At 39.5% G+C, this 25,503-nt stretch overlaps 1 protein-coding gene across 3 annotated transcripts in view; it reads left to right on the plus strand.

Moving 5' to 3' along the window:
• LOC126293435 (uncharacterized) overlaps window positions 1-25,503 on the plus strand; it is a 119,484-nt gene that overhangs the window by 54,017 nt on the left and 39,964 nt on the right. For all 3 annotated transcript variants that reach the window (XM_049986660.1, XM_049986661.1, XM_049986662.1), the window contains exon 6: window positions 7,152-7,337. In XM_049986660.1, coding sequence (XP_049842617.1) covers window positions 7,152-7,337 — 186 coding nt within the window. The remainder of the gene's footprint in view (window positions 1-7,151; window positions 7,338-25,503) is intronic.

The following is a 25,503-nucleotide window of genomic DNA, read 5'->3' on the forward strand; positions in this document are numbered from 1 at the left end:
ACAAGAAGAGAATAGAAGCTTTCGAAATGTGGTGCTACAGAAGAATGCTGAAGATAAGGTGGATAGATCATGTAACTAATGAGGAAGTATTGAATAGGATTGGGGAGAAGAGAAGTTTGTGGCACAACTTGACTAGAAGAAAGGATCGGTTGGTAGGACATGTTTTGGGGCATCAAGGGATCACAAATTTAGCATTGGAGGGCAGCGTGGAGGGTAAAAATCGTAGAGGGAGACCAAGAGATGAATACACTAAGCAGATTCAGAAGGATGTAGGTTGCAGTAGGTACTGGGAGATGAAGAAACTTGCACAGGATAGAGTAACATGGAGAGCTGCATCAAACCAGTCTCAGGACTGAAGACGACAACAAACAACCTATGGGATAGAAGAGATTTGAGTTGATTAAATAACATACAATGCTTCCCTGATGGGGCCCTATACACTGTTACTACAATGAGTGACAGGGTCTTGGTGCTAATTTCTATATCACAAGCTTCAAAATGCTGATCAAAACAGTATTTTGTGAGCTCTAGAGATCTATACATTCTATTCTTCTTTACACATATAATTACACCACCCTTCTGCACACTGTTTCTACAAAAGTGAGAGGCAATATGATAGCCATCTAGATTCAGCATATTGATACCCTCATTTACATGGTGTTCGGTAAAACAAATGGTATCGGCATTATCAATAGTATTATTGTCGCTAATTTTCATTACTTCTTAGGCCCCTCGTATTTTGATGGAAAACACAGAGTTTGTCACATTTAGTACTGACTTTTTGAGGAAGTGAGTTGGTGGGTTTCAATATGGGTGAGTTTTTGCACACGCTCGTTAGATACATGATCTTTTGCTGAGTGTAATTTCTGACAGTGAAAAGCATGAAGTCATCCACATGAGTACTAAAAGGAATCTGCTAAAGTATGGTTACACAATAAATTGCACAAATCTTAAGGCCGTGAATTCAGCTAAATATTTGGGTATTATAATTACAGGGAACTTAAATTAGAATTATCACACAGATAATGTTGTGGGGGAAGCAAACCGAAGACTTGTTTACCTTCTGTGGGAAGGTTGTAGAGCAGTGCAGGATCTGCACGGTGATAAAATTGATGGAGGACATCAAAAAAGTTCAAAGCAGGTCAGCTCTTTTTATTTTACTGTGAAATAGGGGAGATAATATTGTAGATATGATGCACGAGTTGGGGTGGGAATCATTAAAACAAAGGAATTTTGCATTGCGGCATGATCTTCTTGTGAAATTTCAGTCACTAACATGATCTTCTTGTGAAATTTCAGTCACTAACATTCTCCTCAGAGTAAAACATTTTTTTGACACCCATCTACATAGTTAGAAAAGATCAACATGATAAAATAATAGAAATTAGAGCTCACACAGAAATATCTAAATGTTTGTTTTTACCCTACACTTTTTGAGAGTGAAATATTAGAGAAGCAGCTTGAAGGTGGTTAGATGAACTCTCTGTCTAGCACTTAATTGTGAATTGCAGAGTAATCATGTAGAAGTAGATGTAGATATCATTGCATGAAACACGGCTCTGGAGATATGTCATAATAAACATTGAGATGCTTGAAAAACAGTTTTTCTCAATTAAAACCCGGAATTATGTTGTTTTACATTTTTTGTAATTCTCATTACATGTACATGATCGTCATCAACTGTTTGACATTCACTGCTATAGAAAAGTCCACTACACACTTTTCAATGCATTACAGTTTTCATTGTACGCTTCCATGTGTCAACCACATATTTTGCAATGTCTTCTGCCTGCCATTTGTCAGATCAGTGTCCTCTCTCTCAGACTGCAGCAGATAGCTCCCTCGCTCCATGTACTGTCCATTAGCCTGTCTACATTTCCTGCCCACGTCCATTGCATTATTCTAATTGTCTTTTTCAGCATTCTGTCCCTGACCCACTTATCTGTTCCCCTCTCTCTCCCAGTGATTCCCAATGTGCATTTCAGCACAGCTCACTGAAGAACCTCCAGTTTCTAAATGAAAGGATTTTGCATTAAAATGAAAGTCTGGCTGCTAGAAGTCAAAACTGGTAAGATAAAGTGGCTCAAACTTTTTTGTCCAGATACATTGGAAGCTTAGTTTTGAAAACTTAACTTAATTTGATTAGATTTTTTTATCAGAGACAAAACCACAGTGGACTTAGTGCCCCATTGCCCACACTGAAACTGTGTTTGTATGTGTTCTCTCCATGCTATTCTAGGAAAGCCGGCCAATGCTCTTTAAGAGCAGTGGGAGTTCCTTTAGTATGTCTTTGATACACACTATCTGTTCAGGAATTTGTGACCCAAATATTGTGCATCTTTTGGCCACCAGTGCTTTACATCGGATAATTAAATATGGTACAGTTTTGTCCACTACACCACAGTCTGCTCTTAGGATCTTCTTTCTCTATTCCCATTGTGTGCAGGTGTTTCCTGAAGTTCCTATGACCAGGCACGAAACTTAATCTGCCTCTTATTGAAGCCCAGGATTACAGAACTTCTCTTAAAACATGGCTTTAGCATCATTAGTCTTCTGCATTGTTGTTTTTTATTCAGTTTGATCATTTCATTTAACCATCACATATCAGCTTGTTCATTGCCACCCATTCCTTAGTGACCAGCTTTCCCATAGTCTCCCGAGGCCTTCATGGCATTCTGCAGTGATCTTTGATCTCATTCAGAGCTGCTTGGCTGCCTGAATGAATCTAAATGCCATGATCTTTGTAGCATCTGTGTAGATTCTGCTCTGTGCACTTTCTGATTGTGAAGATCTCCACCTGGAATACCATACCTGGCTTGCCTAGAGAGATTGTGACTGTGCTTTCTGGTCTAGGCTGTATCCAGTATACCTAGCCCCATCACCTTCATCTGTTTTTGACCCATCAGCAAAGCGGATTATGTTTCCTGAACAATGTCATGGTTCTTTCCTCTACTGTTCCCTACCTCCTATAATTATATAGAAAGGCTTACTGAAGCAGCTGGAAGTTACTGTATGGTCAGCCGACACTTTCTCAACCATACTTAACGCACTATGCTGGTGTGAAGTGCTGGGTAGTATAAAGATTTCCAAATATTTCCAGTTTTTAATTTGTATGCCCCTGCCACTGTCCCCATTTTAATCCAAAGGTGTAATGGGGACATGTCCGGCATGCTCTCCATATGAACAATGGATGTGCTGCTAATTCCACCTGTTGTGGCTAAGCAGGCCAGTCTCTGCATCTTGCCAAAGTACTTAGCAGCCACCATCTGATGTTCTTTACTCCACTGTACTGTAACCGTATAAATTATTGCAGGTCTTTAACAGAAGCACTCGAGACCATTTAATAAAATATTCATTTACAAATATTAGTCCCGTATCTTGAAGCACTTTCTTTGATCCTCTCTCATGTGTATGATGTTGACACTAAAGGTTTTGGTCACCCCTTATTTATTTATTATTTTTTAAAAATTTTATATACGCATCAAGTTCCGTGGAACCAAATTGAGGAGCAAGTCTCAAAGGTCATTGAACGTGTCAGTACATGAAATTTCAACATAAAAGTAATAACAGATCAAAATAAATGCTTATGAACCCGAAAAAAAGTCACTTCCTAAGTTTAAGTAAACCCAATTGACAATACAATAAGAATCAGCTTAATTTTTCAAGGAACTCCTAGAAAGAATATAAGGAGTGACCCATGAGGAAACTCTTCAGTTTCGATTTGAAAGTGTGTGGATTACTGCTTAGATTTTTGAATTTGAGTGGTAGCTTATTGAAAATGGATGCAGCAGTATACTGCACACCTTTTTGCACAAGAGTTAAGGAAGTCCGATCCAAATGCAGGTTTGATTTCTGCTGAGTATTAACCAAGTGAAAGCTGCTTATTCTCAGGAATAAGCTAATATTGTTAACAAGAAATAACAGTAAAGAATATATATATATTGAGAGGCCAATGTCAAAATACCTAGACTCGTAAACAGGGGTCGACTAGAGATTCATGAACTTACATCACTTATTGATGGACCACCCATTTATGAGCCAAAAATATGCTTTTAGAATGGGTCGAGTCACCTCAAAATGTAATACCATACTACATAAGCAAATGAAAATAAGCAGAGTAGACTAATTATTTTCGTGTCGATCACTCACTTCTGATACCGTTCAAATAGTAAAAATGGCAGTATTAAGTCTTTGAACATGATTCTGAACATGGGCTTTCCACGACAGCTTACTATCTACCTGAACACCTAGAAATTTGTACTCTTCAGTTTCACTAATCATATGCACATTCTGTGAAATTAAAATGTCAGGTTTTGTTGAATTGTGTGTTAGAAACTGTAAAAACTGAGTCTTATTGTGACTTAGCATTAGTTTAATTTTCTACAAGCCATGAACTTAGGTCATGTACTGCACTATTTGAAACCGAGCCAATGTTGCACACTACATCCTTTACTACCAAGCTAGTGTCATCAGCAAACAGAAATATTTTAGAGTTACCTGTAATACTAGAGGGCATGTCATTTATATAAATGAGGAACAGGAGTGGCCCCAACACTGATCCCTGGCCCCCTTACTTGACAGAACCCCACTCAGACCCCACATCACAGCCGTTATCAACAATGCGAATAATGACTTTTTGCTGCCTGTTGATAGAGTAAGAGATGAACCAATTGTGAGCTACTCCCCGTATTCCGTAAAGGTACAACTTCTGGAGCAGTATTTTGTGATCAACACAATCAAATGCCTTAGTTAAATCAACAAATATGCCAAGCTTTCGAAACCTTTTGTTTAGCCCATCCAGTACCTCACAGAGCAAAGAGAATATAGCATTTTCAGTTGTTAAACGACTTCTAAAGCCGAAACTGTACATTTGATAGGAAATTGTGTGATATAAAATGATCACTTATCCTTACATACATAGCCTTTTCAATAACTTTTGCAAACACTGATGGCATAGAAATAGGTCTAAAATTATCTACATTATCTCTTGCTCCCTTTTTATAAAGCAACTTTACTACTGAGTACTTTAATCCCTCAGGAAAGTGACCATTCCTAAAGGAAAAATTACAAATGTGGATAAATATAAGGCTAACATGTGCAGCACAGTACTTTAATATTCTGCTAGACACTCCATCATAACCATGAGAGTCCTTATGTCATATGTATTAAATGTTCCATCATCATCAGCTGTTTTTATCATTAAATCACGAGATCTCTTTCGAGTACTGTGCTCAGATACAATGTATTTGCAACTACTTCTTCCTCAGGGAACAGTCTCAGGCAATATGTAGCCAACTGACTCCAGCGACCTTCTGCAGGTCTTTGTCGTGTTGGCCTGGCAGTCTTATTTGTGGTGTGTGTAGATTAGATTAATACTTGTTCCGTAGATCATGAATACGACACTTCGTAATGATGTGGAACGTGTCAGGTTAATAAAAGATGTCTGTACAAGAAATTACATTACACAAAATATTGCATGACACTAATGATTAAGTTTTTTTTACTTACTTTATATCTAAAAATTCAGCCAATGAATAGAAGGAGTTGTCATCTAGAAATTCTTTTAATTTATTTTTAAATGTTAGTTGGCTATCTGTCAGGCTTTTGATGCTGTTTGGTAGGTGCCCAAAGACTTTTGTGGCAGCATAATTTACCCCTTTCTGTGCCAAAGTCAGATTTAACCCTGCATAGTGAAGATCATCCTTTCTCCTGGTGTTATAGCTATGCACACTGCTATTACTTTTGAATTGGGTTGGATTATTATCAACAAATTTCATAAGGGAATATATATACTGTGAGGTTACTGTGAGGATCCCTAGATCCTTAAATAGATGTCTGCAGGATGACCGTGGGTGGGCTCCAGCAATTATTCTGATTACACGTTTTTGTGCAATGAATACTTTTCTACTCAACGATGAATTACCCCAGAATATGATGCCATACGAAAGCAGTGAATGAAAGTAGGCATAGTAAGCTAATTTACTGAGATTCTTATCACCAAAATTTGCAATAACCCTAATAGCATACGTAGCTGAACTCAGACGTTTCAGCAGACCATCAATGTGTTGCTTCCAGTTTAACCTCTCATCAATGGACACACCTAAAAATTTTGAAAATTCTACCTTAGCTACAGACTTCTGTTCAAATTCTATATTTATTACTGGAGTTGTGCCATTTACTGTACGGAACTGTATATACTGTGTTTTATCAAAATTTAAAGAGAGTCCGTTTGCTGAGAACCACTTAATAATTTTGTGAAAAACATCATTTACAATTACATCACTTAGTTCTTGGTTTTTGGATGTTATTACTATACTTGTATCATCAGCAAAAAGAACTAACTTTGCATCTTCATCAATGTGGAATGGTAAGTCATTAATGTATATCAAGAACAGTAAAGGACCTAAGACCAAACCCTGTGGGACCCCGTGCTTGATAGCACCCCAGTTTGAGGAATCAGCTGTTTTGTGTGTGTGTGTGTGTGTGTGTGTGTGTGTGTGTCTCTGTCTGTCTGTCTGTCTGTCTGTCTGTCTGTCTCTCTCTCTCTCTCTCTCTCTCTCTCTCTCTCTCTCTCTCTTGGACTTCATTCCAGTGCCACATTTGTCCACCAGCCATCATTTCTTCTGGCAACATGCCCAGGCTATTGCTATTTCATAGTGGCTATTTTCTCCAGGATATCCTTGAAATTAGAAATTGATCTGCTATCTTCTGCCTTCTTCTCTCTTTCTTCTTAATCTGATCATAAAACTTTGTCCCTCACTGTGTAGTACTCAGTGTCAGTCATGTAAAAAGATGTGCTGAAAAGAAATGCCTCAAAATTTTTTATTATGTTCTCAATATTAGTTGAAGTATTACATTCATGCATATTAATTGGTCAACTTTCCTGCTTCCTGATCTGGATGGTCGCTTCCTCATGGCTTGCAGGAGTACCACAATATCATCCACAGAGGATGGAGTTGCCTGTAATTTGTTTCTTTCCACTACATCTGCTATTGTTATTATTATTATTTTTATTTTTATTGTTTATTTACTACAACTGCTGTAATATAAACTCATTAGGAATGTCTGGATCGATGTAAAAGAGTGCATGAAGGCTAGGTAAAATAAATGGATAAATAAATAATACAATCTGGTTCACTGTTGTTTTGCAGATGTATTGTCCCACTGCTAACAGTGTGTGCAGACACCTTGGAACGCCTCGAACTTTACCAGTACGATGTGCCTCGCAATGAGGCGCGTGAGGCATTCGTGGCTCTGGGCAAGCTTCAGAACCTGCAAGAGCTCACTTCAATGTCCTTGGACTCGTCTTTGACAGGAATTGTTCCTCTGGCATTCAGGTAAGTAATGCTAAGTCTATATGTGTCATATATAGGATGAACCAGAAGCCCAGTAACAAACTTTCTGAGGTGATAGTATGGACCAAAAGAAGACAAAAAGTGGCAAGTAAACATGGACTGTGAAATGTGTATCTTAGGAGCTGTTAGCATGTCTTCAGTAGAAGAGATGTGTTTCACATTAGTGGCGATGAAACAGTGCTATTAGCTCATAAGCTGTGCATTTTAGAGTTTGTGTTTACCAGACATATTTTCCTCATTTTCATCCACACTACCAGCTGTGGAAGTTGTCGGTGCCTCTCTAGTTCATCCTGTATGTGTGTAACTAACACTAATTTATGGCCTATTGTACACATATCCATTATTTATGAGAGAGAAACAAACAGTATCCACTAATTCACATGAGAGATAAACTGCAGGTTACCTTATCATAACAAAACACGAAGTCACACTTATCTACATCTACATGCATACTCCACAAGTCACCATATGGTGAGTAGCAGAGGGCACCCTGTACCACTACTATTCATTTCCTTTCCTGTTCCATTCACAAAGAGAATGAGAGAAAAATGACTGTATATATGCCTCTCTATTTCTCTTATCTTCATGGTCCTTATGCAAAATGTATGTTGGTGGTAGTAGAATTGCTCTGCAGCCAGCTTCATATGCCAATTCTCTAAATGATCTCAACAATACTTCTAGAAAAAAAAAAAGGTCATCTTCCCTCGAGGGATTCCAATTTGAGTTCTCAAAGCATATATCATGTTGATGAACCTACTGGTAACAAATCTAACACACTGCCTCTGAATTGCTTCAATGTCTTCCATTTATCTGACCTGGTGCAGATGCCAAACACTCAAGCAGTATTCGAGAGTGGGTCTTACTAGTGTCCTGTATGGGTCTCCTTTACAGATGAATCACACTTTCCTAAAATTCCCCCAATAAATTAAAGTCAGCGATTGCCCTTCCATACTGCAATCCTTTCATGCTCATACCATATCATGTTGCTTTGCAATGCTAGACCTGATGTTGTATTCAAACATTATTGCGTTGTTTTTCTTGCTAATCTGCATTAACTTAAGTTTCTCACATTTGGAGCTAACTTCCATTCATCACACAAACAAAAATTTTCGTATTAACAGAATCTTCCGTCAGTTCTTGGTAGAACAACATTATAATAATAAATGAGAAGCACCAGTTTGCTTTTGTTCTACAATATTACTTTTATTGCTAACCGGTTTTCAGCTTATAATGCCATCTTTAGGCATTTACTGAGTATTATCACCAACTAACATTTAACTTCTTTGGTGATAATACTCAGTAAATGTCTGAAGATGGCCTTGTAAGCCGAAAACCGGTTAGCAATAAAAGTAACATTGTAGAACAAAAGCAAACTGGTGCTTATCATTTATTATTAACAAAATTTTATCTACATCATCTTGTATCCTCCTATAGGTGCTCAATGACAGTACCTTCCTGTGCCCAAGCTAATATAAAATAAAAAATTGTAACAAGCTAAAAATTTTTGGTTTTATATTATCTTGGCAGTTATGGTTTCCTGTGATAATTTATTTTAAAGCATGTATGACGTGATAAATCTGTGATAATTTTCCTGCCATTGGTGATGGATTAGAACCAAGACCATTAGCAAAATAAAATGACAATATTAAAGGCAGCACAGTGCACAGTGTTACGTATTTTTTAAAATTTGTACATGCCGTTGACCATCACCCAAGCAAGACGTTCGAGGGGGTGCTCGGGCACCGAGATGACACTGTTGTGCTAGTACACATGGCCACTGATTGTTGCTTCATCAGGAAATATGAATGAAATGTTGGGATCCATGTGCACCATTTCCAAGATAATTTGCGCAGCACTCACACGTGCTTGCATGCCCATATTTGTGAACTGCACCACAATCGGCAAGAGGTATTGCTTCATTCCTAAACCGTGGTGCAAAATTTTAACCACTCACCAGTGATAAATGTTAGTCTCTTGAGAAAGTCTGTGTCAGAACACAATTGAGCTGGCTGCCATTGCTTCCTAGGTGAGGATGATGATCTTTATAGTTCAGACAGATCTCTTTCTGCAACTGTTTCCCTTGCAATTGTCTTGTCCTTCCGAACTTCTCAGATTAGAGATTAGATTAGATTAATACTTGTTCCATAGATCATGAATACGACACTTCGTAATGATGTGGAACGTGTCAGGTTAATGAAAGATGTCTGTACAAGATATTACATTACACAAAATATTGCATGATACTAATGCTTAAGTTAGATTTTTCCCTCCCTTAATTTATATCTAAAAATTCAGCCAGTGAGTAGAAGGAGTTGTCATCTAGAAATTCTTTTAATTTATTTTTAAATGTTGGTTGACTACCTGTCAGGCTTTTGATGCTGTTTGGTAGGTGACCAAAGACTTTTGTGGCAGCATAATTTACCCCTTTCTGTGCCAAAGTCAGATTTAACCCTGCATAGTGAAGATCATCCTTTCTCCTGGTGTTATAGCTATGCACACTGCTATTACTTTTGAACTGGGCTGGATTATTAACAACAAATTTCATAAGTGAATATATATACTGTGAGGATCCCTAGATCCTTAAATAGATGTCTGCAGGATGACCGCGGGTGGACTCCAGCAAGTATTCTGATTACACGTTTTTGAGTAATGAATACTTTTCTACTCAACGATGAATTACCCCACAATATACAATACGAAAGCAGTGAATGAAAGTAGGCATAGTAAGCTAATTTACTGAGATTCTTATCACCAAAATTTGCAATAACCCTAATAGCATACGTAGCCGAACTCAGACGTTTCAGCAGACCATCAATGTGTTGCGTCCAGTTTAACCTCTCATCAATGGACACACCTAAAAATTTTGAAAATTCTACCTTAGCTACAGACTTCTGTTCAAAGTCTATATTTATTACTGGAGTTGTGCCATTTACTGTACGGAACTGTATATACTGTGATCCTTCCAATTGTCAGGCATGATGACGCATCCCGTCTGGGCCAGGCCTCGAGTTTTCCTTGTATGATGCTTGGGGACTAAAAGAACTCCATGCAGGTTGCTGTTTTCCTCCATTCCTCATTATCAGGAGGCCATGGTTTAGTCTGCGAAAAAACAAAAAAGAGAACACCCAGTTAATGTTAACATCTTTTTGCCTCACACTGTATTTTGATGATGTGTTCTTTCAAAAGAGGATCTAGTTGTGTGTTACGTAGTTGATTTGATTTTTATTTGATACTGAAGGGTTACATTGTGTGCAGGGAATGTATATGTAACATAGGAAAAGCCAAGAATATGAAGCATTTAGTTTCACATGTTTACTCAGGGAAACTATCTTTATTAGCCTTGGCAATACTGCTTGTTAAGTTACATAATTTACAAGTGTAATTTACTATGCAGTCTTTAGCTCTGTGCTATTCCTTTTCCCCTAGACTGGCTTAGAGCTTCTGGAACTGTGGGTAGTTCCTCTAAAGCAGCTTAATATGCTGTTGAACAGTAGGGCGGGGCCAGAAAGCAAGAACATAGCATTCACAGTTGGAAACATGCATAATCATTGTATTTAAATAAAAGTTAACAACCTCGTAAGGTCAGTACACTAGTTTTTAAAAACAAGTAAGAAATTGAACAGCTTGTCTAATATTAATGAGGAAATGAGAATAGCAATTGACACTAGCAAAAGATCTGTTAAACAATTGAGGAAACCAAGCAATTTGTCAAAAATTAACAAGTATCTGAAGTCAGCCAAGTTTTCAATTGGCTTTTAAATATAAAATTTAAACGATTGCAGCAGATTTGGTAACAATTAACAGGAGCCACCCAAGAGCCACACAAGCAGTGCATCATGTCCATTGGTGACATAAGTTCATAATTAGGAGAAGTTATGCAGATACAATTCAGCCTCGTGAGAGGCGGGATAACCCGACATACAGGGTGGGTAGTGTGAACTCTGCACCAGTGGGGATGCTGGTGGATAGGGCAGGTCCCGTACAATGTGACCAACAACAGACTAACCTTAGAAAACTAGTAACAGTATACTGTTTTACAATGGATGCCACATATTTGATTGTATTACCATTTAGGAGCCAAACATAAATAAATAAAAAATAAGCATCTGCCCAATCAGTGATTATGGTTATCAGCAACCAAGCACTTAACCACTTGGCAGCACTCTTATTACAGGAATAAGAAAATCAGTAACACTTAAATGCCCCAGAATTGACAAACAGTTGATTGTACTAATTATGCAGCATGAGCAGTCATTAAACACTATTTTGAAGTGGAAGAAAATTCAAAGTTGCAAACTTCTAACATGATTTGCACTAAGACACCAGCCACAAGTAACAGATCGGACAGCTCTTACTAATGTAAACTCTATTTCAAATAGCTAAGCAACTGAATCTCAGATGTTAAAGTTGAGATTACCGGGCTGACCATAACAACTACAGTGGAAAAGTACATTCTTATTTTAGCAGAATTTAAAACAGAAAATATCTTAATGGGTCAACTAACAACCCTACCAAAATGTTTTACATTACTTAACTATAATTTTTACAGTTAAAGGCACTTTCATTAAATTAGATTAACCCCACTAAAATGTTTCGCAAATGCTTAACTAAAATAATTACAGTCATTGGGCCTCTCTAATAAAATTAGACTTAACTTTATTTAAAAGGAAGAACAACACACAGTTCAGCCCTAAACATGATAAATGGTAAGCCACTCAAAATATGAGCAATTTAAACAGACCATTCTGATTAATATAACTCGACCATCTCTGTAACATAGACCATGCAACTTCCACACATTTTACAAACAGTTGTGACTAATGTCTGTAATGAAACAGAGTTGCTTCCATTAAGACAAACTTCAGTTCTTTTGCAGCAAACTCCCATAAACAGTGAATACAGCAGACCTTCCAGGAAGGAGAAAATAGTCACAGCACTAAAGCGTTAACAAATAAGCTGCAGAAACCACAAAAAGAGACTAACCAAAATATTTGAAGAGTCGGTTGCGAAGTGACACTCAAAAGCTCCACACGCTCAGCACAGGCAAATTTCCAGAGTCCCACCACCACCACAGACAAACCAAAGCACCATCTTCACAGGATGAGACCTTTGCTCTTCAAAAGTCATTTACTCTCCAGAAAACTGAGGTAAACCAGCCTCACACTCCACTAGTGCTCCTTCCAGTTCGGCCAGCAAATTCTAACTGTCCGCTTTTGTGCCAATCAAAGCCTCTCACACAGAGAACCACCAAAGATCATGTACTAATACCACAATCTAGTGATTGATTTATCAATATGAGCTGGGAGGGCTCACTTCTTTGCAAATTTTCTGATGTGTCAGCGTTTTGTAAGTTTTTCGGCATATTTCTTAGCCACATTACCTAAGTACCGAGCTGCTTTTCGGATTATTCAGTCAATGGAATATGGAGAACGGTGTGCCACAGGGTTCTGTTTTAAGTGTCTGCCTGTTTTTAATAGCAATTAATGGGCTCGTTGCTGCGGTGGGAACATCTGTCTCAATGTCCTTGTATGCTGACGACTTCTGCCTTTACTATAGCTCTATTGGCATTGCAGCTGCTGAACGTCAGCTACAGGGCGCAGTCCGCAAGGCGCAGTCTTGGGCTGTAGCGCATGGTTTTCAGTTTTCGGCAGCCAAGACCTGCGTTATGCATTTCTGCCGGTGATGCACTGTTCATCCGGAGCAGCGGCTTTATCTTGACGGCGAGCTTTTTACAGTGGTAGAGTCACATAGGTTTTTGGGGGTGGTTTTTGATGCCCGGTTGACTTAGCTGCCTCATATCCGGCAGCTTAAACAGGCGTGTTGGCGGCATCTAAATGCTCTGCGATGCCTGAGCCACACCAGGTGGGGAGCTGACCGATCTACTCTCCTACGGCTTTACCAGGCGTTAATCCAGTCCCGTCTGGACTACGGGAGTCTGGCTTATGGCTCAGCATCCCCATCTGCATTGCGGGTGCTGGACCCAATACTACACAGCGGGATACAACTTGCCACTGGTGCCTTTTCGGACCAGCCCTGTGGACAGCATACTAGTGGAGGCAGGTGTCTCTCCACTGCGGTTAAGACACCAACAATTACTGGCTGCTTCTGCTGCCCATGTTTTTAGCTTGCCCGGGCATCCAAATTATTGTGTCTTGTTCCTGCAGTCAGTCGTCCATCTGCCAGAAAGTCGGCCCTGGTCGGGTTGTCCGATCGCCGTACGTGTCAAAGAGCTTCTCTTCGGGCTTGGGTTTTTCCCTGTTCCACCTCCTTTCCAGGCCCCTCTGCATACAGCCCCGTGGTGTGTTCCTTGCCCCTGCCTTCAGCTCAACTTGGCGCAGGGCCCGAAGGACTCAGTCCCTCCAGAGGCCTTCCTCCGACGCTTTTATTCCCTCTTAGCCATGTATCAGGGCTCTGGCGTTGTCTACACTGATGGTTCAATGGTTGCTGGTCTTGTCGGTTATACGCTAACTCTAGGGGAACATTGTGAACAACGTTCATTGCCGGCTGGCTGCAGCGTTTACATTGCTGAGCTGGTCGCCATCTTTTGAGCCCTAGAGTATATCCACTCCTGCTCAGGTGAGTCCTTCGTTATCTGTAGCGATTCCCTGAGTGGTTTACGAGCTCTCGACCAGTGTTTCCCTCGTTCTCGTCTGATGATGGCTATCCAGGTGTCCCTGCATACTCTTGCCTGTTGCGGCAGATCTGTGGTCTTTGTTTGGACCCCAGGCCATGTTGGGAAACCCAGCAATGAAACTGTTGACCGCCTGCCGAAAGAGGCCACCAGTACACTATCTCTGGAGATTGGGCTCCCAGTGACTGATTTGCGGGCACTATTACGCCGCAAAGTTTTTGATTTATGGGACACTGATTGGCACAACCTGCCCGTGCCAAACAAACTCCGTCGTATCAAGGAGATGATGACTGTGTGGTGGTTATCCATGCGAGCCAACCACAGGGACTGAGTCATCCTTTGTCGGCTCCGCATTGGCCACACCTGACTGATGCACAGTTATTTACTGTGTCGTGAGGATCCCCCTCTTTGTCATTGTGGGGCATCCTTGATGGTGGTCCATATTCTGTTGGAGTGCGCCCTTTTAACTGTGCTCTGGCAGACTTTTGCACTGCCTGATACGCTCTCTGCACTTTTATCTGACGACTCTTCCATAGCGGACTTAGTTCTGCGTTTTATTCGGGCAGGGTGATTTTATCGCTTAATGTAAGTGTGTGTTTTTGTGTTGATTCTGGCCTATGGCATATGATTTGTCTGGTTTTTTCATGTGTTTCTCGGTGGTTGGCTTTTCGCTTTTTGTTTGTATGGTCGGCCAACCACTGTCACACTCTGTGTGATTTTAGTTCATCTTGTCTGGTCTTTGTCTACGTTTCTCTTGTTCTGTGTCGTCTGTCTTCTCGTCTGTTGATTGTTTTTATTCTCTGTGGGTGTTTTTAGTATTTGGAAAAAGGGACCGATGACCATAGCAGTCTGGTCCCTTTAACCCCCACAAACCAACTAGTCAATTGAATATGCTTCCATCTCTTTCCTCCTCTTTTGCTGCTCTATGTAATAGGTGTGGACACATCGTTTGCTTTCCACTCAGAGCTATCTCGTTTGAATATCATTGATGAATACATCTATAGAGATGTTAAGACCAAGATGTGTGGTCTCTCAAAGCAGTTCCTGTGAGCTTCATACGGTGATTTCCTTAAAATGATCCTAACTGCATTTTTTGCAATATGAGCAAGCACTTTTTTATTTTGTGAATGTGAATTTCTTGTATGGTAGGTATAGTCCAAAGATGCGTGATATGCAATTCTAACATAATCATACTTCATCTAAACATTACCAAAAATTAGATATTTTTATAAAATTAAATCGACAAGTGATTTATTTGGCAAGATTGTCTGAAACATACCACCACATGCCAGTAATGTTGTGAACATTGTTTGGACGATAATAAATATTTGACATTCACTTGGAAACAGAATTACTGGTCCTTGATTATTATTTTATAGTAATAATCCCTTGCAATCTTCACTCAAGTTTTTATTTATTTTTTGGAGACATAGTTACAAATATGTTCAAAGCACCAGTGCAGACCCTCATATAAAAACAAAACTCCGTCCTAACAGGCCGAGAAGGCCCAACGGTACTGACCAACCACCGTGTCATTCTCAGCCTAGAGGCATCACTGGATACAGATACGGAGAGGTATGTGGTCAACACCGCTCTCCAAGCTGTATGTCAGTTTCCAAAACCAGAGCCACTAATTCTCAATCAAGTAACTCCTCAGTTTGCCTCACAAGGTCTGAGTGCAGCCCGCTAGCCAAAAGTGCTCGGAAGACCGGATGGTCACCATCCGAGCACTAGTGTAGCCGGACAGTGCTTAACTTCGGTGATTTTATGGGATCCGGTGTTATCGCTGCGGCAAGGCCATTGCCCCTCGACTCGCATATAAACTTGCACAAATATGTATGACTCGAAGACTAACTGGTCCAAACTTTTTGACTATGAACTTAAACTTACCTTCGTTACTGCTTACTATGTAATTAATTTTTTGTAATTCAAGTTATGTAACAGTACATTTCCCATGACAGATTACTTTTCACATTTCTCCAACGTAATTAATATCATAACTTTTTAACATTTTTTTTTCTGGTGAAATGTCAAAAATTTAATTTCTTCTAATTTAATAATTTCCTCAGTTACTGAAGTCTTTAACATTTATCCACATAAATTCTAACATTTATTATTGTGTTTACTTTTACAGAGAACATAATTTTTGTTACACTGGCATATTGTGAAGGAAATTATGAGATTTAAGGGACGTGAACATTGCATTGCTCTGTATGTGTGTATTATTGATTGACATTATTAGTTGATTCAATTACTAAGTAGACAATAAAAGTGAATGAAAAATCCCTGAAAAGTAATCAAAATTGAGAAATACCAGTGCAAAACTGAAAGTCAATGCAAAGGGTGAAGAGAGAATTTCGGAATATAAATATACTTGTATTTTGGGTTGTACACTAATTTCGAGTATTGTGTTCTCCAGTACTACTACACATTGGCGTTACATTACTCAGTGCATGACCGAGCGAGGTGGCGGAGGGGTTAGACACTGGACTCGCATTTGGGAGGATGACAGTTCAATCCCGCATCCGGCCAACCTGATTTAGGTTTTCCGTAATTTCCCTAAATCGCTCCAGGCAAATGCCGGGATGGTTCCTTTGAAAGGGCACAGCTGGCTTCCTTCCTCATCCTTCCATAATCTGATGAGACCGATGACCTCGCTGTCTGGTCTCCTTCCCCAAACAACACAACCCGAACTCAGTGGATGGAAGCTGTTTGTGTGCATATGACAGAGGCACCAAGTGTTGCAGTGGTAAGACACATTACTCTCATTCTGGAGTACAATAAATCAAATTCTTTTAATGGTTCCCTGGTTTACATTTTCCATTGGTCAAGCAAATGCTGGGATGGTTCTTCCAAAAAGGACACATCTGATTTCTGTTCCCACCCTTCCTTAATCTGAGTTTGTGTTCTGTTGCTATGATCTTATTGTCCAACTGATGTCAAAAGGCAAACTTTTTTGGTTTGTGATAGCTGCTTCATAACAATCATGATTGATCTTCGTTTTTGATGGACAGTGTGATTGTCATTTCCAGTTTAGCTGATTAGTGACAGAAATACATAGGGAACTTGCAGATGTTGTAGAAATAAATGTTCTTCTCTCTAGCAATTCCACATTTTAATCATCATTCAGTATCAACATGCAATCAGGACATAATACTGTCTTCTCTGTTTCCTTGACAACTACATCATTTGCAAACAGTTAAATGCTAATGTCCATATTAACTCCTTAATTGTTTCGATTTGGCTCACTGATACATTCCCCAGTGTTCTAGTCTGAGAGCATGAGCAGGATGGGTGCATGATAATTGAATTTATGTTTGATTTACAGACATGAAATTTTGCAGTTTATTCAGAAGGTGTTTCAGAATGCCATAATTAAAAAAAGTCTTGATCATAAGGTTAGAATTTTCTATGTGAATGGTAGATTTACTAGCAGATGGCCACACACAGTCCAACACCACACCCTTCGTATTGGTAACGTGACTCTTAACATTCTTTGATGCAAGCCTTGGAGCTTCACTTTTCAGAGTTTTCATTCACACCCGTTTATTGTGACTTTCAGTCCTGGATTTCCACTAAATGAACATATTAGTGCTGCATAAATGTTAAGGAATACATTCACTTAAAGTTCCTTAAGTTCTGCTAATGAAAGAATGTAAATGAACAAACTTAAATGTCAAACTTGCAGTCCTCTGAGTCACTTACCGTACTGCTACTAAATGCTTCACTACTTTCGCTGGACGTTTCAAATTATTCCTCATCACTGAAAACTTCTGGTCACAAAAGAATACATTCAGGATCATCCCAAGCACAATACAGCAATGAACTGGTGACATTTAGTCATGCACTTCTAACACCTGCCAGGTCACCACATTCTAAATAGCCTTTTACAGAACTTCCTGCTAAAGGAAGCGGAGAAAACACTAAAATAGCTCCGACGATACCAACAGAGTGCAGCACCAACCATAAACAGGTTATATTACAAATTATGACTTCCAAAACAAACAAAATATTAGACTGTGTGCAGAAATGTAATATTTTGCCAAAATCAAGATGGATTGCAGTTGGCTAAGCATTATATTTCATTGAAAGCAGTTAATGGGTTAATGAACTTTGTGGCAATCTGTTTTTGACAGCTTTGGCTTCTGATTGATATATATGTTCCCTGTCGACACAGCACTGTTTCCATGCAGTACCAAGTCCAGACAAGTCATGGACATGTGCAAACGCAGTCAAAAAATGGGAGAACTGCGGTATTACCTGGCAAAATCTTAGTTCAACTGAACACCTACAGTTGACAGTGGGTAGGTCTGGTGAACTAGGTGCTGTAGCTATCTATGGGCTATAGTTCAGAGGTTTGCTTTCTGAAAGGATACTGATGCTGGGTTACTTTGATGCAGTGTGATCTGGTGGAAGTCACACCTTTTTTTGTAGGCACTGGCCACCAGCTAAAAGTTGTCAGAAAGGTGGCAAAGTGTGCTCCTACAATTAAAGGATCTATTCCCTATACAGTACTAGTTTATTGTGCACTAGCACCATTTGGTAGGTAAGTCTGCAATAGACTAAGTTCATGAATTGAATAACGCAATAACACACTAACAAGCCTGTGACACCATGAAGTCAATGCAGAAATACAACAGTTCCAAATCAGTAACCACTCAAGACTCGAAAACAAATTGAGTCAACTTGGCTGTGCTATGGTTCGTTACTGTACAGCAAGTAATAAGCTGCATTGCAGAATTCTTCATCAGATGCAGTTTTATATGTTTTCATGATTATATGTTCTTGCAAGTTCATTATCTCCAGTTGCATTAGAGACTTTGAAAGATGGAAGAACTTTGCAGTGACATCAGTCCATTCTGCCATTGGAAGAACTTCAAAGAGCAATTTTAAGAATTGTGACAACTTCCCTATCTCTGTGAAGTCTTAGAAACTTGGTGCAAATTTCTTCCTAGGATTTGACAGGAAATTTGGAAATACTGCAGTGTCTATTTCAGAATTATTTTTATATTCAAGAAATTGTTGGAAAATGAATAATTGTTGACTATTTCTTTTTTGAAGCTATTGAACTTGCAACAGAAAGAAAACACCTTGTATCAACTCACACATTACTTTCCCATTTCCTTGTAGGTCAGTATTGAGCATATTTGTATGTTTCAGAATATCTTTCAAGAAAGTCACTGGTACCTTATAGTGTCCGTTTGCTAGGCACTCCAGATATTTCCTTGCTTGCCATGCACCCAAGTTGTGTGAGGAGGAGGTTACTTCTTGTATTTACCAAAACGATTCAATCACTTGACCTTTACTTAGTCAACAAAAATTGTTGTGCTGCAATAAGTCAGAATGTGCCGAATCACACTCGAGTAGAAACTCTGGGCTGAAAAGGAGAATAACACCTCATTAAATTAATCATCTTGATCAAGCTGTTCTTCTCTTCTTTCATAGTTGCATGAAGTCTGGTGAATTATGCACTGGGGATATGGTAGTAGCTCAGTTTTCCTATCCTCGATTCTCTTTATTAATCCCTTTTTGTCAGTCATTGCTGTGGCACTGTCAGTTGAAAGGGATGCCATTTTATCATAATTAATATTTGGTTTTCTCATGAAATCATCAAAAGTCTCAAATAAATCTTCTCAGTGAGTCTTGCCTTTAAACGCAAATATTGCTATCGAGTATTCCCTAAATGCTTTACTTTCAGTGTCCACAAATCGGATGAAAGGAGACATTTGTTGTAATCAACAATGTCACATGATTCAGGAAGTGCTATGGTGAGCAAGATGTCTGCTGCAGAAGTTCACGTAAACTACTTCTATTGTCAGCAGCCAAAATTTTGGTTCTCATTGTGCTGCCTCTTGGCAAGAATTGGATACCTACAATTGTGGCAGCAACATCCTTTTTCTCTTTAAAAAAATTCCACAGTGATTTAAAACATAGTAAAAAATTTATCTTGGAAACTGAGAATAGCTTCTGGTGTTTATTAAGCATCCAACACACATGCAATGCTGCTTTGACGGATTTTTCATTCCCCATTCACAGAGTGCTTTAGTAAGGCTGTGCTTATTTTGTGAAAAGCTGGATCTGCATGGAGTTTTTCCAGTACCCATAGGAATATTTTCATTGAACTGCTGGTAAATTATTTTGTTTTGGCACTTTAAATTGACACTTCTAACAAGAGCAACAATTTCTTTGCTTGTAAGGTAAACTGGGACAGCTCCAGGCCTGCCTGGTAGCGTAAAACAATATTATTCAGTCAACTTAATCAAAAACTACCTATTTACACTATCAACTTCATGATTTTTAGGATCTGTATTAATGTAAAAAAATTACAATCTTCAAAAACAACAGTTCCATATGAGATTGCAACAACTACTGACAATGTGATGATGAAATTTATTTATTTTTATTTGGAGTCATTCTTTACAAAAATACTGCCGCCAAGCACAAAATGTGTATCGTCACACTGCAAAAAAGTTGCTTCAATATCAGTGTGTACAGTGGCACACTGCAAAGGAGCCACTTCCCTGTCATAGGTAATCACCACCACGTACACCCACCCAGAAGCTAAATTTGTCATTTCACATCAAAGATTCATAAAATGGTGTTAAGCTTTTGTTTGAGTTACAAGCACAAAAATTGTTTTATAATGAATATGCGTGCTCCAATTAAAAGAGGTTTAGTAAATTGCTAGTCAGACATAGATTTATAAAATTTTCTATTTCATCAAATAAAATTCTTTTCGAAATTTCCTGGCAGATTAATACTGTGTGCCAGACCGAGACTCGAACTCGCGACCTTTGCCTTTCGCAGGCAAGTGGTCTACCATCTGAGCTACCCAAACATGACTCACGCTCCGTCCCCACAGCTTTACTTCTACCAGTATTTCATCTCCTACCTTCTTTTCCTTCGGGCGTACAGAGCTTTTATTTGGATCAACATAACACACTGTGCCGGCCAACCAGTTCAATTCCTTCTGCCCCCACTCTTCTGTGCGCTGTCCTGTGTTAGACAGCACAGCAGCTGTCTACTTAATCTACCTCCTAACAACAGAGCTGAAATCAGTCACACAGTTACTACAAAATACTATAAGAATAATGTGGCAATGAAAACAATCGATTATTGATTAAATTATTTAATGGGATAGATAAAAATATCTACTGACCAAGAGGCAGCAGAAGACACAGAAAAAGACTGTTGTGATTGACAAGCTTTCGGAGCCAGTGGCTCCTTCTTCAGGCAGAAGGGTTGAAGGGGAAGGAAGAAGTGTGAATGAAAAGGACTGGAGAGGTCTAGGAAAAAGGGTAGATTTTGGGAAAGTCACCCAGAACTGCAGCTCAAGGGAGACTTACTGTATGGGATGAGAAGGAAAGACTCTTTCTACTCAAACACACTGTGATCTACAGAACATTTTTTAAATAATTTACTTGAGTAATTTATACTTTAAAAAATTTTTCTGGCTGTTCAGTTTTTGGTCTTCTGTGGTCTGATTGTGTCATGGTCCATTACTTTGACTGCAGCTATAGAGTGACTCTCACTCCAATCGATTATTTCCAGTCATTCTTGGACAGTGTTGCTTTGTACACCACATCAGTCATTGCTTCGTGATGATTGAAGAAGTGTGTGGCTTATGAGAACCTGCTCTACCACTGTACCCCACTCCATTTACGAGGGGCATTTGAAAAGTCCATGCAAAAATAAAAACTACTTACATGTTAGGGGTAAACCGTTTTTATGTTTCAACATAGTCTTCTTTTAGACTTATACACTTTGTCCAATGCTGTCCTAATTTGTTGATCCCTTCCGAATAATAGGAATTGTCCAAGTCTGCAAAATAGCTATTAGATGCTGCAATCACCTCCTCGTTAGAAGAACATCTTTGTCCCATCAGCCATTTCTTCAAATTGCAAAACAAATGGTAGTCCGAGGGAGCCAAATCTGAAGAATAGGGGGGATGTGAAACGAGTTCTAATCCTATTTCCATTAATTTTGTGACCACAACTGCTGAGGTGTGTGTGGGTGCATTGTTGTGGTGGAAAAGGACATTTTTGTGGTCCAATTGCCAGCATTTTTATTGCAGCTCGGTTTTCAAACGATCCAGCAATGATGAATAATATGGACCTGTAATAGTTTTACCTTTCCCAGATTGTCAATGAGGATTATCCCTTGCGAATCCCCAACGACAATCACCATAACCTTTCCGGCCAAAGAAATGGTGCAGGTTCTCCCTTGGTAACCCATTGTTTAGTTTGTTGTTTGGTCTCGCAGGAGTATAGTAATGTATCCATGTTTCATCCACAGTGACGAATCAACGCTTGAAGTCGTACAGATCATCCTTGCAACACTTCACACTACTCAGTTTTTGGTCAAGCATTAGCAATCACAGAACCCATCTTGCGGAGAGCTTTCTCATGTCCAAATGTTTATGCAAAATATTATTTACACATTCATTCGAGATGCCCACAGCGCTAGCAATCTCACACACCTTAACTCTTCTGCCATCCATCACCATATCATGGATTTTATCAATGATTTCTGGAGTCGTAACCTCTACAGGGTGTCCAGAACGTTCAGCATCACTTGTGCCCATATGGGAGTCACCGTAATGTTTATCAAGCTTCTCTTTAGTCTCCTGAGGCGTTTTGCCTTCCATGAAGTAATGTTTAATCACACACGAAATTCATTTTCGTCCATTTTTTGACACTCGCTCGATTTCCTTGATTCACACGAATGCCAAACAGAAAGAAATAAACCAGTATGGCTGAAACTTCATGTGTGTTCTTTCCAAACATCCTAATAACCAAGCATGATCTCGATATAGAGCGGTAGTGCCATCTCCCAGACTTTGTACTGACTTTTCAAATGCCCCTTGTAATTCCTCGTGCACAATCATTGTGCTAGCTGTTGATAATACACAGGAATTCACAAGTGATTCCTCCCTCTGATTTTGTGTGATTTTTTTTTTACAAGCACACTCCTTGTGCTCAGCAGTCCCTGTCCATTAGTGCATGGGATTTGCCTAGTCTCAGTGTAGCTACAGCACACTTTTGCATTTCCACTTGACAGTCACATCGACAACAGTTGAACTGGGCAGCTTTAGAGCAGTTGAAATGTTCCAGATCTATTTGGTACTCAGGTGACATCCAGTGATTAGTCCATGTTTGAAGCCACTGAGCCCTCCTGACTAACCCCACTTCCTGTTAGCGCTTCTCTGCTGACATCACAATGCTCCCCATCTCCCTTTATACTGGCAGGTCTGCCTGTTATGACATGGCCAATTCTGCAATATATAGGGGTGTGTGGATATTTTCCATCAGATAATGTATGTGGCATGTTAGAAACAAGTGTACTTGTGTTGTGTCTGTCCTTTCAGATAGACACTACATCACTCATACACTGAGGTGACAGAAGCTGTGGAATAGTGATATGCACATATACTGATGGCGGTAGCATCATGTACACAAGGTATAAAAAGGGTAGTGCATTGACGAAATTGTTGTCTGTACTTACGTGATTACTGTGGAAATATTTGCAACACATTATGGCCTCATGATGAGAATTGACGAACCAAGCTATGTTAGTTTGAGCAAGAGGCACATTCCATTTTGTAAAATGTTAGGGAATTCAATATTCCAAGATCCACAGAGTCAAGAGTGTGCCAAGAATACCAAATTTCATGCATTACCTCACACAACAGACAGTACAGTGATCGATGACCTTCACTTAACAACCGAGAGAGCAGCTTTGGCATAGAGTTGTCAGTGCTGACAAGCAACGCTGTATTAAATAACTGCAGAAGTCATTGTGGGACATAAGATGAATGTATCCATTAGGGCAGTGTGGCGAAATTTGGCACTAGTGGGCTATGGTAGCAGATGACTGGTGCAAGTGCCTTTGCTAATGGCACATCACATCATCACCTGTAGTGCCTCTCCTTGGTTCATGACTATCAGTTGGACCCTAGATGGCTGGAAACCTGTGGCCTGGTCAGACAAGTGCCGATTTCAGTTGGTAATAGCTGATGGTATGGTACGAGTGTGGCACAGACCTAACAAAGCCACGGTTCCAGTTTGTCAACAAGGCACTTACAGACTGTTGGTGGCTCCACAATGGCTTGGATTCTGTTTACACGGAATAGACTGAGTCCTATGGTCCAACTGAACTAATAATTGACTGAAAAAGGGTTATGCTGGGCTACTTGGAGACTACTTGCAACCATTCATGGATGTCATGTTCCCAAACAATGGTGGAATTTTTTTGGATGACAATGAGCTACATAACTGGGGCACAATAGTTCACAATTAGTGCAGAGAACATTGTGGACAGTTCAAATGAATTATTTGGTCATCCAGATCACCCAACATGAATCCCACTGTATATTAATGGGACATAATCGAGAGGTCAGTTCGTGCACAAAATCCTGCAGCAGAAACATTAGGCCCAATCCATGTAGGAAAATCTCCTGTTCCATGGCTGACAGTTGATTTACGTCAAATGATGAATAATAGGGATGCTGCCCACAGGCGTTTCAAGGCAGATCGGAAATCTGAGCATTTCGAAGAATATAGAAAGCCACGGAACAGAGTGAAACAATGCATTTGCAATGCTAATATCAGGCACACTTGCTCCGTTGTGTGCAGTGATCTGACATCGTCTCTCTGGAAGAATCTACGTAGCTTGGGGTCAGAAAGGCAAAATTGGAAACTGCTTTTCATGTCTCAGCTAATGAATTAAATGACTTCTTCTCTGCGCCTCTCAATACCCATATGGCTGATCATTATTGTCCACAAGAATCTCCTAACAACAATACTTTCCATCTAAAACATGTAACCGTAAACACAGCAAGAAAAGCAATAATGAGAATCTCTTCTCATGTGATAGGTATAACCATGATTAACAATGTTGCAGATATCTTAGTACCTGTCTTAACTGACATATTTAATTTCTCCCTTGTGAACGGAATATACCTCACTGCATTGAAAAGAAGCATGATTAGACCCATCCCTAAGATCGAAAACCCCCAACTGCCAAGTGATTACCGGCCAGTCACCATACTGCCTGCTCTTTCCAAAGCACTTGAATATATTGTTCATGATCAAATCTCTGAACTCCTGCATGAATTCAGCGTATATGACAAATTTCAATCCGGTTTCCGTAAACACCACAGCACAAACACTGCTGTAATTAAAGTAACTGATGGCCTGAAATACGCCACCAGCAGCCGAAAGGCCACAATGCCACAATATTGACACTCCTAGACTTCAGCAAAACTTTTGACACTGTTAACTGTGACATATTGCTCAGAAAAATGCAACAGCTTAATTTCTCAGATAGTGCAATAAGGTGGTTTGATAGCTACTTAAAAGACAGACAGCAATATGTTGCCTGCATAAATGAAAACTCTTCCTGGAAACATGTCTCATCAGGAGTGCCACAAGGATCAGTCCTTAGGACCACTTTTGTTTTCTATGTATGTTAATGATATTTTGTCGGTTCTGTCCTCCTGTAAACATCATTTCTATG

Source organism: Schistocerca gregaria, chromosome 10, assembly GCF_023897955.1.
Source record: "Schistocerca gregaria isolate iqSchGreg1 chromosome 10, iqSchGreg1.2, whole genome shotgun sequence".
Taxonomy (NCBI): domain Eukaryota; kingdom Metazoa; phylum Arthropoda; class Insecta; order Orthoptera; family Acrididae; genus Schistocerca; species Schistocerca gregaria.